This window comes from Balearica regulorum, chromosome 15 (genome assembly GCF_011004875.1).
Source record: "Balearica regulorum gibbericeps isolate bBalReg1 chromosome 15, bBalReg1.pri, whole genome shotgun sequence".
NCBI classification, from domain to species: Eukaryota; Metazoa; Chordata; class Aves; order Gruiformes; family Gruidae; genus Balearica; species Balearica regulorum.
The window spans coordinates 6,467,192-6,486,929 of NC_046198.1; the positions used below are offsets into that span (position 1 = coordinate 6,467,192).

At 38.2% G+C, this 19,738-nt stretch overlaps 1 protein-coding gene across 3 annotated transcripts in view; it reads right to left on the reverse strand.

Annotated features, from left to right (window-relative positions):
* Positions 1-19,738, reverse strand: part of GRIN2A (glutamate ionotropic receptor NMDA type subunit 2A) — a 189,699-nt gene that overhangs the window by 21,696 nt on the left and 148,265 nt on the right. For all 3 annotated transcript variants that reach the window (XM_075767712.1, XM_075767714.1, XM_075767713.1), the window contains exon 12: positions 7,515-7,702. In XM_075767712.1, the coding sequence (XP_075623827.1) occupies positions 7,515-7,702 (188 nt within the window). The remainder of the gene's footprint in view (positions 1-7,514; positions 7,703-19,738) is intronic.

The following is a 19,738-nucleotide window of genomic DNA, read 5'->3' on the forward strand; positions in this document are numbered from 1 at the left end:
TCGACTTTTAAATTCTGATTCTCTTATTATCCTCCAAATGATCAAAGTAAATTGCTAAATAATTTGTTTTAATATTTTTATAAGCACTAAAATCTATAATTCGCCGAGTTCTTATTTTTTCTTCTTTACAAGACAAGTGTTTTTCTGCTCTACTTTAACAATGTAGGTTAAAGCCATAGGTTCCTGCAGATAATCACTGATGGTCCACAGGCTGCCTCAACTACTTCCTTAGGTACTCTGGAAGGGTATTTTCATCAAGTTCTTACCTTAATTTTAATCTATTTAATTATTCTCATACATGAAGGGAGATGAAATCTATTTCATATGTCCCTTCTAGATCCAGAAAAAGATTTTTAACACTTCACACACTGTTTGCACATGACAATTTCAGGGTGGTTCAGAATGTGAGCCCGTACCTTCACCTTATCGCAACCCAAACCTGACACTGAGGTGCCAACAAAACAGAAAAGAAACAGCAAACCTAAAAAAAAAATAAAAATAAAATAATCTAATGGGGGTTTCTCTGGCAGTGACATTTCTCAAATGGGCTACTGCTCTCTTGAGCATGGTTGAGAAACTGGATATACGCAGTGAGATCCACTGCACAAAGACACTTGCAACGCCTGAGCTGTGGAAACCCCCAGTGCCAGATACACCTGCACCAGGGCCGGGTCCTGCAGCAGGCGTATCAGGCAACTGCATGGAAAGTCACCCTCCTCTGACTCCAAAAAACATTGCCTTGCATGAATGAGAGTTGTCTGGAAAAATTAATTGTCCCAAACATTGCGTTGCTTCGCACACTGCAAGTATCCCTAAGTGTAGTCTGTGTATTCTGCAGCAGCGTGCCTAGGGCAAGCAAGGAAAGGATGCTCTGCCCCAGTGGAGAAAGCCAGGCTGCAGCCCGATGTCTTTGTTGTTTCTTGGTTAAGGACAACGGACCTTTAGTGTCAACACATCCCCTAGACTTGTAGAAGGTGCAGGGCAGGAGGAGCCCAGCCCAGCAGGAGATCACAGTGCATGTGACGCAGCAGAAGGTGCAAAAAGAACCAGGCTGGTATTGATGGTATAAGGGGTGGTGACTCTTGCACAAAGCGCTAACCTGAAGTTCAGCCTGAGGAGCCAGCACACAAGTGAAGAAAACTGACAAATACCAATTATAGATCTTGAATAAAAGGGTTAACTATATACTTTCACATCAGTTGGATGTAGGACATCATCTTCAAAAGACTGTGGCTGCACTAGCAGAATCATGTGCTTATTCAGACTGGACAAACAGCAGTTTTCAAATTTAGGGACAGACCATTTCACACTTACTCTGGTGACAACTCCCACTAAGTGATGGAGGAGGAAGGTAGCACCCCGTCACTTGCAGACTCTAACATAAGAGGGTCTTTACCCTGAATAGAGGAGTCAGAAGCCAAATGGGTTGATGTGTGTTTGGTTCAATAAGCTCATCATTTTCAATTTGACCTAGTTATATGATCCATACAGCACGTCTCGTATAAAAGATCATATAAAAGCACAGCAACTTTTTAAATTCCATCTGGATCCCCCAAAACAATCTCTCTCACTCTTATTTTCTGAGTGATTCCCCCTGTAAAAATAGCAAGAGGAACACAGATGACTGACAGCAATAAACTTCTGGTGAGCTAATGACTGCACTCTGCATGCCCCCATTAGTTAAGGATGAATTAACAAAACTGCTAAGCACGACTTTCAATATTACAATCCCTCTAACTCTTGTTCAGCTACACAAACACCCTCCACTTATACACTCACACTCTCCAGTCACATTTGTTCCACCCACTGCTTAAGGAGGACACTAAATATATAAACAGAAAATCACTGGGATTGTGGATGCATTCTGCCTGAGCAGCACACACTGAAAATATGTCCTTATAATCACATACGTATTTCTTTCTTGGTCTTTAACAGCCAGTGTGAGTCACACTGCTGCACTTCCTTCTAATCTAGACAGTGATTTGGAAGGCTTATGCTAAAATATGAAAAACATAGCAAAGAGCTTTCCTTTTCCAGATGTAAGGGGGCAAATCTCATTTCCACAGTTACCTATTACCCCTAAGGAGTGGGAAGCAATTATCCACCCAGGAAAATAATTCTTAGTGCACTAAGCCATCCTAAAAGCACATAAAGATTAGCCAGAACTGAAAGTTATTAGGAATGGGATAACAGACTCTCTGTGGAAACTCAAACCAAAATGAGTTTTCTTCTTTACATCTCTGTTTTTCTAATTGCTTTAAAGGTTGCAGCTTTAAGGGTTGAGGGCTTAATACAGCTAAACCATCTGGCTCTCTTTTCCTGGAGATCTCTTCCCAGACCTTCCTTTGAATCGAGCCATTAACCTGCAGGTAGCGCAATAGGTTACAAATAACTCACACATAGTAGATGCCTGACCTGGCCAGCTGACTGGTATTTTCCCACTCCTCCCCAGTCTTGCTCTCTTTACGTGGCATTTTTCTGTTCCTTGTTTCCATCCATTTCTGCTGTCATGTGTCTTTTATCCCTCTATTTCTGCTGCATCCCCCACAGCTAAAGGCTTCTTGCTATCTTTCTCTCAATCCCATGCACACTCTGAAGCCCTCTTACTCTCTTAATCCCAAAGCAGCTTTGCCATTTGCAGTTTAATAATCTCATTTGCTCACAAATGAGAAAAAAAAAAAGAAAAAAAAAAGAAAGAAAAAAAGAGAAAGACGGAGAGAAAGAGGAAGAAAAATAAACTCTCCTCACCTACTAGGCACCAGCGATTCTGCTCCAAATCCCAAAGACATGATGCTATAGGTTTCAGGAGCAATGTCTTTCAAACTACTTTGCAGTATATTTTTAGAAAAGTACCGCTCTGCTTTACATTGCACCATGAAGCCCAGGCCAGAGGAGTATTAGCAACCCCTGGGCCTTCAGACAGCTGGCCAGAAGTTCCTACTATTGAAGGCTGGAGGAACATGGGTGCCTTCACAAATGGTGCAGTCCAGCAGTTATAGACTTGCTAAATTACGCAGGCTGCGTGCCTGAGCCTCTACTGCGCTTATCAAATGGCAAGCTAGCACAAAAAGCAGTTGACAGCTGCTAGGGTAACATGCTGGATTCTGGGTACATCAGCCTGCCCAGCTACTCTTTACAGGGGTTTATAAAAGAAATCAAAGCACGTATCATGCGATTCTTCAGTGCACAACATTTCTGATCTGACACATTCCTGTGGCTGTGGGCGGAAGATCTAAACAAAATGATGGTGCTGCTTCTTAGCAGCCATATCATTTTAGTTGCTTTTGAACTCCTGGGTGCTTCTATTTCTCAACAGAAGATTGAGAAATAGTCTTTTGTATCTTAGTAGAAATATTTTTTATTTCTCTGTTAAAAAACAATGTAAATTTTGCCTTGTGACCACAGCAAGCCAAAAAAAAAGCACAACCACTTTAGAGAATTACCCCGATGATCAACTATGTTAAACAAAACTGCAGATGCTAAGCTTCAGCTGGAAGTTTTTGCAGATAATGAGATGTGCTGTGCAGATAGTAAGATGTACAAAGCCAGAAATTCACTAGTAATACACTTCACTCGTATTCTTTATAAAAGAAAAAGCAACACCTAACTCTATATTAAAAAGATTCAGTGTTCCAAAGCAATTAATCTTATACTAAAAAACACATATTCATCTCTACTTCATATGAACTGGGCTGTGTATACAAGTCTGCAGAGATCAAGTGATGAAATATTTTGGGGATAATTTGATTTCTGAGGCAACTAAGCAGTTATTCTTTAAATTCCTCAGCAACTCCTTCCCATCTTCCTTCCCTCTGTCTCTTTTCCTCTTTGTTAAGAGTAACACATTTGCCATCTTGGAACCTGCTTCCTTCCACTGAGACTTCAAAGCCACATTCACAGTGTAATTGTTAATTGTCAGCATAATTTGTCCACCCAGTAGCACTCTCATCAGGATCAGAACACTACTCATGTAGATACATATAAACCACTCAGTCTAAGCTTAAAGTTATCCCTAACACAGACCTACATCCCTCTGTATTTACTTTATTTTTTTTTCCCAGTGCCAACAAGATAAAAAAGAGGGTTCAAAGCCATTGACTTTAATGCAGAAAAGGATCACGCTTTGGAAAGTATGAAAAGATGCTCCTGCACGAACGAGTCATCAATACTTCAGCTGGATGTTTTACATCAGCAAGGAAGAGGGAAAAGGTTCCTGTCCACTGTGCAAAAATTTCATTTCAATGTGTAAGTGAACTGGCTTGGATAGGAGAATGATATAGAAGAAGGAAAAATCAAATGAGAAAAATCACAGGAGAAAGACGTATGCAGAGGAAATTGAAAGCTCTAAAACACATTTCAAAATGCTATCTCAGTACTGTGTAAATGGAAAAGAGAGATGAGATCATGGGTTTTGTAAATGCAATCAGATATACTTTTAAACAAATTACTTGGTCTTATCCAAATATCTAGAATCATCCAAAAGATTCTCTCTTCTTATTAACATAGTATTTGTATCAAGAAATTGTATTGGGTCAACCCATTAGGATTTTTTTTCTTACAGTTATGAAACTCATTAGATTTATAATCATTCATTGAAATTATTCCATACTTTGATGAATGTTCTATTTCATATACTGAATAATAATTCAATACTGCTAGGAACTTTGCTGGTTTATAGGCTTAGTCTTAAAGAATAATAAATTCTGCAGAGGCTATACACGTGAAAGAAGTGTTTCCATCTTCATTTGTGTACGGCTATTTACTTAAACAACCTCTTTCAGACTCCATGGAGGCTTTCCCAGGAGTATCATCTTAAGATGAAACTTTTCCCCAGTGATACTTGCTTTTAGTCTTGATAACTTCAAAGAGATTTTTAGTGATACAGCAAAGTGATGGTCTGAACTCTGGGTTCATCTTTTCTAATTCATCAAAACAGAGTTATGTAAGTTCATAGCTAAAAAGATTACTCATCAAACTACTGAAGTTAGACATAGATTACAAAATCAGGCCATGCTAGTTCCAGGCAATCACTCTTTACTTTTAATTTCTTGGTGTTTTGTTCCAGTTCACCTGCAGTGTACTTTATAAATCGGCAGAAGAAATTTCAACCTCAATATCATTCTTAGGGGTTTTTTGGGATTTGTTTTTTTGGGTTTTGTTTGTTTGTTTGTTTTTTTACTTTTTCTGTCTTTCTCCCATTTGTTTGGTTTGGTTTTTTTCTGAAAATTATCATCTAGACCTGTGACAAAATAAAGTGAGACAAGGTAGCAAACATTTCTGGGACCAAAGGAAACATACCTACAATAACTCCTATACGTCATATATGTCCAACTGCTATTCTCTTTAATAGTCCTCACACCATTTTCTGAACAAACTTAGTGATTCTTTACAAGAGAAAACAAACATTTTAGCATTCATAGGTTCTTCAGAGTACCTTCTCGAGGTACAGAAAAATACCACTGAAATATGCCATAAGCACATTTACAATCCATGGTTTGTGTATTCAGAACTGTTGCTTATCTTCCAAACTAATATCTGAGCAAGATGAACATGGGATCAGACATTTCAAGACAAGGTTTCATTCACCTGGGTGCCATCTGTATCTATTGCAATTCTATAAATTATTCATGTGGAAGTTTTAATACTGAGTTTCATAGACAATTCATTTGTATTATTTTCAGCTACTAAAAATGGGGTATAGATATAAGTATTCATATGCTAGATAAACCCATAGGTGAAAGTGTGGTCAAACATGGTAAGATTTTTCCCTCTTTTCTCCCATCCATTTTGTTTTCTCCCTGATATTCATAGATGCATAAAAATGCAGTACCTTTGGTATTTTGATGAGTTTTTCCTTGAATAGCTTCAAATATTTTTCCTTCTATTTCATTTATTTCCTTGCCCTGTGATTTCATTTCTTTTTGTTGGATGAGAGGTATCAAAAACGATGAGAGAGTAAGCATGAAGAAAATGCAAGGTGAAAAGAATGAAAACCTTAGCGATGCTCTGGTAACACCTAGAGGGGTTAGCCCACAACTGAGAAGGCCACCTCAGAACCTCCTTCAGGCTACAGAAGCAATTTTCTTCTTTAGTATGGGACAAATTATTCAACTTCTCTGATTCGACTTTCCCACCTAAAAATGCATTAGAATTACAGGACCTAACACTTCTTAATAGTATTACACAAATACAACAATATTCTACTCACACAATATTCACAAACAGAAAAAACAAAGCAAAGATTTTAGCCAAATAATTGCAACTGTTTAAAACAAGAACATGCAATTGCTTGAAATCTAGATAGTGTGGGTCATATATTCATTCCTTAGCAGGAGTAAGCAATATTCCTTCCATAAGCCTCTCTAAATCCAACAGATCAATAACAATGACACAAGTATCTCTCTATGTACACCAAACAAAATGCATCAGTCATGATGATTACATCTCTTCCAGTCATTTAGTATCGTAATAAGAATGAAATCCATGTGCTGGAAGACTAACACACTCACTATCTCCAGTATGAAAATTAATGTCTTGGGTTTTATGGAACAGGAGGCCACTATTCTAAGGTCCTGCACTTTACCATTTAAACTGTCCTGTTATACAGAAATTTACCATTCTTAGTCTCAATGACATGCTATTAGTGACCTTAAGTGCATATTTATTTGTCAGTGAAGCCCTCTTTTTCGCTGACAGAAATGCAAAGCTAACACATGTATCTATGTAAAAAAAGTATCAAAATGATCATGTAACACATCCAATCTGATTGAGGATTTTAGTCATAATACAGAAATATTTTTAACCACCATATTTTTATTCGCATCCACATGTGAAAGGCTTGAAGTTTCACTGTGGCAAAGAAACATTTCTGCAATCAAAATATAGTTCAAGCACTATGTGGAGAATGAGCCATTATTACTGTCTACAAATATATCAAAGATGTGCAGTAAGTTTTCTTCGTCTGCAGGGCAGAAGTGCCAAGACGACCTATAATTCTTCTATTTTTGTTTAGATTGAAAGATAGCCCTTTGAAATCCGTTAAAACCCCACTTCAATTCCGTAAACATTCTTTTACCAGAAGTTTAAATTAATCCATCCTAGATTAGTGATCACCCACACCACTTCAGACCTGAGCTAAACACTTCTAAAGAGCAAAATAGTCATGCTGAAAGATAACTCATCTACCAAGTAAAAACTCCTCTGGAATTGCTCAAAGGCAAAAATAAGAAAAGAAAATAAATTTAGAAATGCTCTCTAACATTGAGGACCCCGTTACCTTGTGATGTATATGAAAACACTTTCTGAAAATAGATGCAAATGTCCTTGGTGGTGAGGTGAGTTAAAAAAAGAGAATTCCTGTCTCAGCATCAAGAAATAATTTCAGTCATTTGTTTTGCATTTTCTTGGTTTTTTTAAGGACTGTAAGAGAACAGTAGTAAAAGGCTCACAGCTACTAAAGCTGAATTAACTGTGCATGTATAGAGAAAAAGAAAGGAGAAAAGATTGGTCCCTACCATCTCCAACAAACTGAAGGAGGGCTAGATCAATCTGTCTCTTCCAAGGTGATCCTTTCTGAAGTGCTATTCCATAGCCCGTAGTGGCAAAGATGTATCCACTCCCTATTGTGACAAGTTTGCAGCCTTCGTCTCTTCCAGCCTTGTAATTCAGCACTGCTGCATCGTAGATGAAAGCATCCAACTTCCTGAAATAAAAGAAAACATTTTACAAACCAAATCATTAGGGACAGCTGTTGTCAGACTTCTTTTGTCCTTGATGTTAGGACCCTGTTGAATTTCATATGGATTCTTTGATATCATTAATTACATATCCTGCTCTGGCGTATCTAAAATTAACAAAAGGCATCTATTTTAGTGAGGGAAAAGTAGGACACATAGTTTTGCATTTCTATTTTAAGGGATGCTGTTAAAAAATACTGCGCAGGAGAAACCAAGCTACGAAATGTCTTGCCCTGTTATCTTTGTATCATTGCTCTCAATATGGATAATATGTATCTTGAGATGCAAAATGATCTCCAAAACCAACACAAATGACCATAGAGAATTTAGAATTGATGCAGCAACAACCAATTATTTTATTTAAAACACTGAGTGAGACTGAACATGTGACTTCACCAGTTTTACATATACCCCCTTCTTTTATGTCAGTCCAAAAATAAACAATGAAGGTGGAGGTTAAGTCCTTGCTAAGACAAAGGAAGGTATTCCAGCATATCTGATATAGCTATCTAAATCCTGCTTAAAAATCATAGAAAATATTTATTTATGATTCACAGTTCCAAGCATATTATTTGTGTACCTGGAGCACAGCAGGAATAAAGGGACTTGTGGAAAATTTCAAGTCTGTCAGCCCATCTAACTAAAAATGTAAGAATGGGATAATCCCATTCTCTAAGGTATACAGAGAACACAACAAAATAGAAGAAAACAGAATCAGTAAGGAAAGGGAAAGAGGCAGTGTCCTTCAGGGATAATTTTTAAGAAGTACTGTGAAGCAAGAGTTTTAGAAGAGACAGGTGCATGGATATTTTGCAAATGGATCCATTAAATGTGCATAGACAAGAGGAGGAGGCCATTTGGAAGGACAATCATTTGCAGCAGTAGACTTCAATCAAAGAAAAAAACATTCTTATACCTACAGAAATTCATATGCAATCTTGAAAAGGAAAAAGATAAAACTGAAGTTTACATTGTATTTCTGCCCTCGTCTGCAGCCAAACCCTTTAATTTAAGATTTCTACCACTTGCACAAGACTACCAGAATACAGAGGCAATAGGAAAAAAACTATCATCTCAGCTCAAAACCCACCTAAATAACACACTAAACCAAAGTTGTTATGTCCCCCAGTACCACACTCTCCCTTTTCAACATCTTTGCCCACCCCATAGGAGTCAGAGGACTGGGGAGGACACAGCTGCACAATCGGTTTCACAGGTTGGTGTAGGAGAAGTCTTCACCCTGCCACCCTCACTGGCACTGCAGCTCCCGGGCACTGCTGGCACGGCCTGCTCTGCCTTTGAAGAGCCACAGTGCATCGCCATGGAGCACTGCTGAAATTTTCTGACAGGATGCAAATGACAGAGGCTGGCAAAATGCTGCTCATAAACAGTTGGGATCCATCTTCATGGAAAGGGAATTATAAAAATAAATTAATTGTGACACAAAGAGGTACAAGACCATCAACTTCAATTATATCAGTATGTACCAGTTGTGAATTTTGTTGCTGTTGAAGTTTTGGAATCAGATTTACCACTAGCTTATGTCAGTTTATGTTGATAAAGATTTTCATTTATATCCACAGAACAGAGCAATACCTAGGCATATCAGATTTTGGCTACTGACAGAAAAAAAAAATACTTTCACGCACAACATAATTCAATGTTTGTTCTTAAACAATGAATCACCAGATTCATACAGAACCCTAACTTTTGTGGAACTCTAGATGAGATAGCAAAAATGTGGCACTAAAAAAATACTCCTGCCCATCTCCCATTAAACCAAGAGAAATATCAGGAGAGAGTGAGATAGATGGATTTTGTCTGCTGTCATGAAAAAGTGAAGAGTGAAGGTTCTGTCACTACTTACTGTACTTTATTGCTTCCCTTCAAGGATGCTCTTACCCCAACAGTCACCATTCAAGTCATCAAACTGGAATTTAGTGAAGCAGTTAATTTAAACAAAGTACAGGTGACTTCTGCAAGCATTAAAAGAAATAGCTGGGATATAATTTCCTTTGTTTTTTTACTTTTCCCTAAAACTCAGTTGATACAATCCTCAGCTTAAAAGTCAGGTCAGACTCTCTCCTTCTTTTAAATGAGTAGTTTAACATGGAGAAAACAATTGCTAAACATCTGGTAGGTGATGTGTCACAAATCTGGAAATAAGATATGGATGGCTACCTAGCACTGAGGGTAACTAAACTGGAAATAGCCAAGAGACTGTTGGGGTACTGCCCAAACCTGCAGTCCTCAACACAAGGCCAGACAGTTTTCTAAATGACGTGCTTTGATTCAGCATTTTGGAGACAATCTGGTTTGTGTAGAGAGATAGAACAAAAACCCACATCCTTTGGGTAGGCACCCAAGGGAAAAAAAGAAGAAAAATTGTTTGCCATACCCTCAAGATACTGGTAAAAATTCTGATCTACAGCAGACAATTACCATAATCAATACAATCCAGTCTCATGCTTTTAGACCTCTGCAATTATCTGTGGGGAAGGATTCCCCTCTCAGTGGATGCCTTTGGCTCAAGCAAGGGGTTGGAAGGTAATGGTCCTCTCTGTGGGTACTGACACTGCTGCAACAAACCAACCTAAGTTAAAATACACTCTGGAATTTGTCATCTGTTTATTCTAGGATTTATAGTTTTGCAATATAAGCATATAAAGCGCAGAGAAAATATAAAGAATCAGCTCTTCTTCTGTCAGAAAACTTAATCAGAAATACAGAGGAAAAAGATACCTTTGCTAAAGACTCCAGGGCAAGCCTTGTGCTACCTCAGACATCATGGTCTACACATGCAGCTTGCCTCCTTAGATATACAGCAGTTTAGGAAAACATTGGGAAAGAAAGACAAGGAACAATCAGTTACACTCACTCACTGTGGACGTCCTCCCCAGCTTCCCTATAGAGAGTCTGGCATCAGCTGCAGTGGATACACACAAGGAAAGCAGGTTCTGAAGATGTAGAAGGCTTTACTTGCAGGTTTTCTCTATACTATTTCTATAAGGTCACAATAAATCTCATTACACAAATCAATTTAAAAACATGAGGTACTTTTTTGACAGATGCTGAGTGCTGAAACGTTCTGCTATCAGTTGCTGCCCAGTGCCTGAACTGTAAATCAAAAAGTTGATTGCCCTGAAAAAAGTCTTTCTTTCTACAAATACAAACTCATATTCAGGATATATTTTCTCCATTTCCAACATAAATCTTATAACCTCTCAAGGCTTAATTATCTCTTCACCATGTGCTGATTACAGCAGTACTATTCCTTGCAAAGCAAAGCTTCAGAACATGATGTACCCCTGGAGCGTGGGCAGGGAGTAACAAGCCATGAATGAAGATCTCAGATGTTAGGGCAACCAACTCTTCCATCACTCGGAGGTGAATTTCCTGACATTGACTTTTTAAGAATTTTCAGACAATTTTAAACATTCCTCAATAAGAGTTTCCAAAAACTGTGACAGCAAAATCTGGGCAAGTCTGAAAATTTGCCCCTTTTTTCAGTTGTTTGCAAAGATGGCAGCGAGCGTAAGCTCCGGAAGAAGACCAAGCAGGCATCTGCGCAGGCCAGCAGGCTGCTGGGGCCGCAGAGCACTTTGCTTCCTGCTATGCCTATGTGGGGAAAGCCACATCTGCTGTTTTGCTTGGCAGTGACGGAAAAGCCAGGCCGCGTGCACGCAGTGACTGCTGGATGCAGTAGCCCATCCTTGTCTTGCCATTCTCAAGGCAGGAGTGGCAAGCCTGGATCTGTGTTCCAGCTCCCCCTTTTCTTCCTTCTCTTCTTTTTCTACAGACAGACTGGCAAGCCCCAGGATCTTTGTTCTTGTGGCAGCAAAATTCAACTGTGCTAAGCAGCTGAGAAGCTTCGTATTGGTCTGAGTGCTGACCGCTCAGCTCTCTAGTTACACACTCACTGTAACACAGCTTACACGCACCGAGTGCGGCACCCCACATCAAGAAAGGCTCCAAGCCTCTTGCAAACCTTAGTCATGTAAAAATGAATCAATTAACTTGTCATTTCAGTGCAGCCACTTCAGGAGGTGAAAAGCTTTGTCACATTGTGTAGGTTTAAATAAACTGCTAAAAATTATTAGAAAGGTGAAAGAGAACTATAGAAACTGGAATGCAGGAAGAAACAAGATTTATAACTGCCATGAACAAGCCAAACATGCCAGGCATCTTCAATGAATGCAGGGGAACGGGACTACAGTGTTATGACTCATCTGAGGACCTGGCAGGTTTGTAAATTTCCTCTGAACTACTGCAATAATCCTGGGTAGGAGAGAAAATAAACATTTTGGAATGTTTATATAAGAGAGACTACAAAGGCAAATGTCCTTCATTACCTAGCAAGCACAAAGAGAAAAGGGGTGAGGAGAATTTTAGTTCACACAGCATAGGAGAACATCAGATGGTATAGAATTATGAATTGGAATATTTCTAAAAAAAACCCAATAGAGCATTACTGAATCTAATAATTTGAAGTGGGAGATCTGTGAAAAACAAATGTGGACAGTCTTGTATCTAAACATTTATGACCCACCAAGAAGAGCTGAAAAATCAGAATAGCTATTGCAAAACCCCATTCTCTAAAATGTTGCTGTGCACATTCAAAAATGCTTGTGTATAGAAAATTAAAGTTGGAGGAAAAGGTACAGGAAAGTAATTTCAGAAAAGCTGAAAACACTTCCCTATAATTTCCCCCCATTATTATTGGCACATACTTTTCACCAAATTCCTATGACGAAAATTGAAAAGCAGGATTAGGAAAATGCCCCTTTTTATTCATAGCTTCTTCCTCAACTACAGAAGCATAGCTCACTTGGACAATGTTACTTTGTTTCCTTAACCAACTACATGATCCTTCAGCAATTTTGTTTTCTTGATGGAAAGAAGAGAGAAAAAACCTAAAATAGTAATCTGCTCAGTAGTTCTGGAGACACTGTTGTGGTTTCACCCGTCCAGCAGCTAAAACAACAACAGAGCCCTTCGCTCACTGCCCCACAGTGGGATGGGGGAGACAATCGGAAAGAAAATAAAAAGGTAAAACTTGTGGGTTGAGATAAAGACAGTTTAATAGGACAGAAAAGGAAGATAATAATAATAATGATAGAATATACAAAACAAGTGACACACAGCACAATTTCTCACCACCCAAAGCTGATGCTTAGGTAGTTCCCAAGCTGCCCTGCCTCCGGGCCGACCCCCAGCTATAGACAGAGCATGACACCGTATGGTACGGTCAGTTTGGGTCAGCTGTCCTGGCCGTGCCCCCTCCCAATTCCTTGGGTGCCCCCCGCCTTCTCATTGGCAGGGCAGTGTGAGAAGCTGAAGAGTCCTTGACTGCTTGGCAACAACTAAACCATCAGTGTGTTATCAACATTATTCTCATCCTAAATCCAAAACAGCACTATACCCACTGCTAGGAAGAAAATTACCTCCATCCCAGCTGAAACCAGGACAGACACAGTAATCCAGCACACTAGAAATCAATCTCTTTCAATTACTTTATGTCCTGCTATGACCTGTGTCATAGTATTCAGAAAATGAGAGGGATGCTTTAATGCATTCCTGTTTATTCACATTCTTTCTATTTTACTGTCAAGCACTGCAGTCTATGGAATAAATATTATTGTGTTTCCATTGAGGATCAGAGAAACTAAAGCATGACTGATGTCACTTTCCAGTTTGCAACTACTGCAGTAAATCCAAACATACAATGTCTACAGATTTTTTTTTTTTTTGCTAAAGTGGGTATCATTCAGTGCAGTGTTCATCTGTCTGATCCAGGACATTAACTTCAGAATCAATTTCTCTCACTCTCATTTCTTTGTTTCCTAACACCCCAAATGTGTTCGTTTCACAGCCACACAAAAGCTGTGTATTATTAACACCACAGATTTGACTTAAACAAAACCAGAATGCATGTAATATATAATGTGCACCATACTAGCAATTTGCTTGCACTGCATTTTGCTGTAGACACAATGACTTTTCTACATTATTTTTGATGAAGAGTACCTTTTAACTCAAATGTGCACTTTCTGGGGCTTGTTCTCAAAAATTAAAGGTCAATCACATATTTAAGAGTAATTATTCATTATAAATGATATAAATTTTATTCTGAGGAAAGGTAGTTAATGAAATCAGATGTATTTTTTAAATTTGTCTAGGTGACTTAAAAAACTAAGAGATGTTATTCCTTAAATTTGTTTGTAAATAAATACAAAAGAGACTACAAAGATTATTACATAGCAAGTGTCATACCTGTTTACTAAAGTTCCACTTGTGTCTTTTGAAAGCACAATATTTGAAATTACTGTCTTATTACAAATATCAAAGAGCAAGTCAGTGAATCCTCAAACAATATTTTTAACACCACCTTTACCCTCTCCTTTTCACCCCTCCCATCATCCAGAACACTTTTACCTATTAAAGTTTTGTCTCCTAAACATAATTTTTGGAGAGAGCTCATTTTCAAAACATTCTGCAAAACCCACTACTTTTCAGCTTTTTTGTTTTCAAAATAAATTGCATAGTCTGCAGAACAGATGTGTTACCTGACCCTTAAAGTAGCATTTATAATTTGATATTAGGCAAAAATCTGGTATCGACTTAAGGCTAGATTAAACATAAGCATATACTTTAGAGATCATCAATACTATTGTTAGGAAGGCAGCAAGTGCAAAAATACTGGCTTTAAATTGTGACGGGTTTACATTACAGATTTACAGATGTATTACAAATTTAATAATTCACATTTTATCCCTTCTTTATCCAAAGAAGGGATAAAAGAAAGTATGTCAAGAGCGCACAATGAAAGACACAACCGTCATTTGTGCATCTCTAAAGCCATGTCTGGGGGATCTCATGTCAAAAGGCCACGATGGAATGACGCAGCAATGAAAGGGAAAGAAGGCTGCTCTGAAGATGAGGCTTCAGTGAAAGTGCTCTAAAGTGACACTTTGATATTGCTGGAGCAGCAGAAGCAGATATTTAACCTTTAGCACGAAGGACTGATGATTTTTTAGTTTTGACTAAAATGCGTTTCAGGTTATGACGGCACTTTATCACCAGCAGTGACTTTATCTTGTAGCACAAATTCAAACAGCTCCACACAGATCTTAAGTTCACATACCCTGGATGGATTTCTTGACATCTTGACATTGCCAATTCATTAAGGGAAAATTTAACAACCACCCCCCTGCAACAACACAGGTTAGCAAAGTTTAACCCAGTTAAATGATGAACTCATTAGCAGGGAATGAGCTTTCAACTGTTTCCCTGGCTCAAACTCTCTTCGCTTCAATCTTCACACAGAAAGTGTAGACATAAAATTCAAAAGAGCAAGCTTTGACAGACATTAACACCATGGTGAGAGATTGTGGAGGCTTCACCTCACCTGTCAGGGCAATCTCAGGCTGCCAGAAAATCCACTGTGAACCTTCCTGCATCACTTGGCTGTGGTTACTGAATGGGCACATTCACCCCCCTCACTCACAGGAGCTCCCATTCACCACCCCTCTGTCCCCCCACCTTCCCCGTCCCTGTAACAGCTCCCTTAGCAACAAAAGAATGGAAAATTTAGTATGCCTTTATGATTAATTTATGCAATGGAATAGTGTCCCACTTCAAGTCTCAGAAGCCAAGCAATGAAATACTTGCAAAGCATCAGTTTATCAAAACACAAAATTTGAAAAGTCGAGTAGGGGGAATATATTTTTAGATTAAAGATTTTGTCCCAGTTACAATAGCATAATGAAGGATAAATTCAGCACATTGCACCAAGCACCTGATCTCATCCCCAAATCAAATGAATCCTAAAACTTAGAATAGCTTCTTCTCAAAAGGAGAGGGGTTAGATGGGATATGGCTACTTTCACCTGTTCATCTTACTTCCAGATACTTTTTAATATTTAAAAACATTACACAGATAACTGAATTACCTAAAAAAGGTAATATAGAGACAGGAGATAACCTTTTTTCAAAAAAAATCAGAAAAGCACTCAAGTACTGAGTAAAGGAATTAGAAATAAATTACTATAAACATTTTTTTTTTCCTAGAGGAAAGTTGCTACGGATCAACTGAACAGGAGAGAGAGGCTTTTTTTTCCTTTAAAAAAAAAAAAAAAAAAACACATTAATCTTACGGCCATGAAGAAATTCCTGAAAGTGTGGCCCAACTTAAAAGAACATGATGATGTCTGCTAATGTTTATAGGTAACTTGAAAGTATTGAGCTTCCCCAGAATTTCAATGAATGCCTTCTCAGATCCTAATAACCCTCTAAATGCCAATATAAGTATTTGCCTGTTCTTCAAAGCCTGCAAGAACCAACTTCCCCCCGAGGGTTCCCCAGAACAGCACTTTAAGTTCGACCCTTTCCATTATTTATTTAGATTTTTTTTTAACACATGGAAGAAATACAGAATGTGAAGATAACTTCATTTCCTGAAAGGATGGCAAGTGATGGGGAAGTGGGGATCAGCCATCAGAAAAACTGATGCCAGAATATCCTGCCACAAATGGAAATGCCATAAGAAGTCTTTATCTCCATGCTGCCAGCTTGGCGGCACTTTCTAGTCCAAATCCTGCTCTCTGCTCGCTTTAACAGTAACGCTAGCAGGCAAAGCAGGAAAGCTATGCTGATTCAGGTACACATTTCTTTTAAGCTATTAGATTTCAGAATTGATACTTTAGTGAATAGATTCTCTGAAGAACGTGCTTACATGGGCCAGCAGATTTAAACGTTTTCATATCTCTGCAGTTTTTTGGCACAAATAGCAGTTGCCCAGTCTCAAACCAGCTTTCCAATTCCTAGCTTGGATGACTACAGTTATAATATCAATTGAAAATCATTCTCTTCAGAGTGTAATACCAAAATGAGTATTAGAATGAACATGGAAACGAATATTAGATTGAAGTTCGAAAGAAAACATCATAACATAAATTGAAATTAAGCTACCTCAGCTATCTAATGTCAAACTAAATGAAGCTATTGATTGCAGAAGTTGCCTGAACCCAGCCAGCCAGGAGAGAAAATACTGAATGGGCCAAACTATTTAGCACAGATTTTTTTTTTTTTACAGAATGTCAGGAAGAAAATGGTTACTCACATTATTAGCTTCTTCATATAGTTTTGAGTAAAAACTTATTTACTCTGAGGGTGACAGAGCACTGGAATAGGCTGCCCAGAGAGGTTGTGGAGTCTCCTTCTCGGGAGATATTCAAAACCTGTCTGGACGCAATCATGTGCAACATGCTCTAGGTGATCCTGCTCTAGCAGGGGGCTGGGCTAGATGATCTCTAGAGGTCCCTTCCAACCCCTACCAATCTGTGAATCTGTGAAAGTGTATTTGTACTTCTGCAATAATTTAGTACTTACTGTCAAAATTGATAGGGATAAATAGACATTCTGGAGCATGACAAACACCTTGCTCTTCCAGGCAATTTTGGATCTTGGTTCGGTGCTGTTTGACTTACAAGTTTCCCCAGAGGTGTACACGGTCAGAGATACCTGTACATGGGGCAGTAGATCCTCACTGGCTTAGCCTTTGGTCCTGATAATCTATGATGCTAGCAAACAAGAGGTGCTTAATGAGGAATAAAAGAAATAAGGCATAGTTGGATACTATTGTCCCCGAATATATCTTCTTGGCTTCAGATGAATGGATTTTTCCTGCGCTACAGGCTGTATTAAGCCCCATCATGTTTAACAGCTGCCAAATCATTCACCTTCCACCAATTCCTTTAGTTTCTTTTTGAGCTTGTTTTATTTTTGGTATTCACACCACCTGATCTCCAGTATGTAACTATACCAATTTAACTCCACAAATGCAATATTCTATCAATCACTACTGAACTTTGCAAAGGTCTGGTGCCAAACAGGGAAAAGACAGAGAGACAAACACTGAGAGAGGAGAGAGCAAAGAGGAGAGACTGATGGATGTTCACTTTTACTTAAACAAAATCTTAAGTGGTCTACAACTGTGATTATTTCAACTTCTCAGCGTGAAAAAGTACCACAGAACAACAATTTCTGAAAGTATTTAAAATCTCTATTTCCACTCCAAGGCAGAAAGTATGCAGGCATAAAATATGATACTCCGTATATGATTTACGGCAAAAGTTGCCTGAACTCATCAGTGCTTCAGATGTGGCCTAGCTCAGTTTCAGATTTCATTTGACTGACAAAATTAAAACTCAGTTCAGATTTTTTTCTGAGTTCCCATGGTCCTGTCTCACAACTCTGCTGAATTGTTTACTTTGTCTTTCAGACCAGCTGCAGCAATGGATGCTTCTAAGCCTCAGTCTCCAAAAATGTCCAAAACTTATATCCAGAAAAATGGTCTAGCAGGTGCCTTTGTAGGAAAGTAGAGCGATCCAGGAGTTAATTAAACCAGTCCTCTAGACTATTTTATATTCCTGGCCATTAGTTATAAGTACCATTGACAGTGAATTATCTGAAATATTAATTTCTCATCTTATGTCACACATTCACATTTTGGATTTATCATCCCCTTAAAGGAATGATCACCTGGCACAATAATTTGCTCTTTCAGGGTCTGACAAAAACCTTTTAAATTAATATTCTATAGATCTGATGAAAATATGGACAGTAATTTTCTTAAACATTTCTACTTAATGAAACAACATTTAGAAATACAAACTGGGTTCGTCATTCAGTACTTTCCTTTAAAAACAAAGGCTAATTCCTATCTTAGATTATAAATTTTGTTGTAGTAACAGCAGATGCATACGCAGGAAAATATTTTTCCAATCACATGTGAATAAACAAGTTTCAGATTCAGTACTTTAAGCTGGTGAATTTTGAGTATCCCAAAAGACCTCTAAGGCTTTCATACTTTGAAAGACACTTTGAAAGAGGAGAACATCATTCCCTCTTCATTAATATCAGTACATACTTCAACTACAGGCTGCTCTTTCAGTGACATCTTAAAAATGTGACTAGTGCCAGGACCACTCATCTAAAAACTGGTTATTTCAGTTGCTGTATTTGATTTTTTAATCCTGTTTTTGAAGCTTGTATAAAACACAAAACGCACGCAGGCTCAGAATAGAGAGCTTTGACGAGTAGGCCATGAGAAAGCAGGAAAATATCATGTTCTTAGAAAGATAGCTGGATATTAAAGATTTGATACATTATTTTTAAATTCAGTTGCATAAAAGTTATGCTTGTGCTAAAGCTGTCTCCAGCACAGTTTCTCTTTTTATGTATCGTAACAGCTATGCAGGAGGGTTGCAAGAAATAATTACAGACTACGGGTATCTCATGCTGCCCTGCTGACCTTTTGCTTTCTCCCTCAAACATACTTCAGTCAACCATCTTTGGCAATTTCTTAAAAATTTGGTAAAAGAATTGTTGTATGTATTGTAACATTAAAAGTCTAAGAAAAGAGCATTCTCAATTACAAATACTGTAAGATGTTGTCAATCAGAAACAGTCAAAAATACTAGCCACTAGATTAAAAGTTTAAAAATTTATGTCTGCTGAACATTTCTTCGAGTTCCAGTTGCAAGCTGTTATTATCTGCCCACAAGAATGATGATGAAGAGCTTGTGCTTTCTATGAAAAATTAAAATAATAATTTTTCTCTCAAACAGGTAATTTCTCTCACAGCTTTCCCTCCTCTTTTTAGGTAAAAAGATATGAACCAGGGAAAGAATCAAAGCTAGAAAGTTTTTCCTTTGATGAATATTTTGATGACAATTTTTCTGTAAAAATAAATTGAAAATACTGCAAAAAAATATTGAAATTGTTTTTGCATCCAAGTGGAGATGTCAGCTGGCTGCCTAAAAGACAAATCTGGTTTTTACTGTAGGCACACAACCACTTTAATTGACAGACCTAATTAACAGAAGGACCTGCTGGGCACAATCTGAATTGGGTTCCAGCTGACAGAAACAGAGATGTTTGCCTCCTGGTTACGCCTGCGCCTCGCTGCCGAAGCTGCCAGCACAGCCCCTGACCCCTTC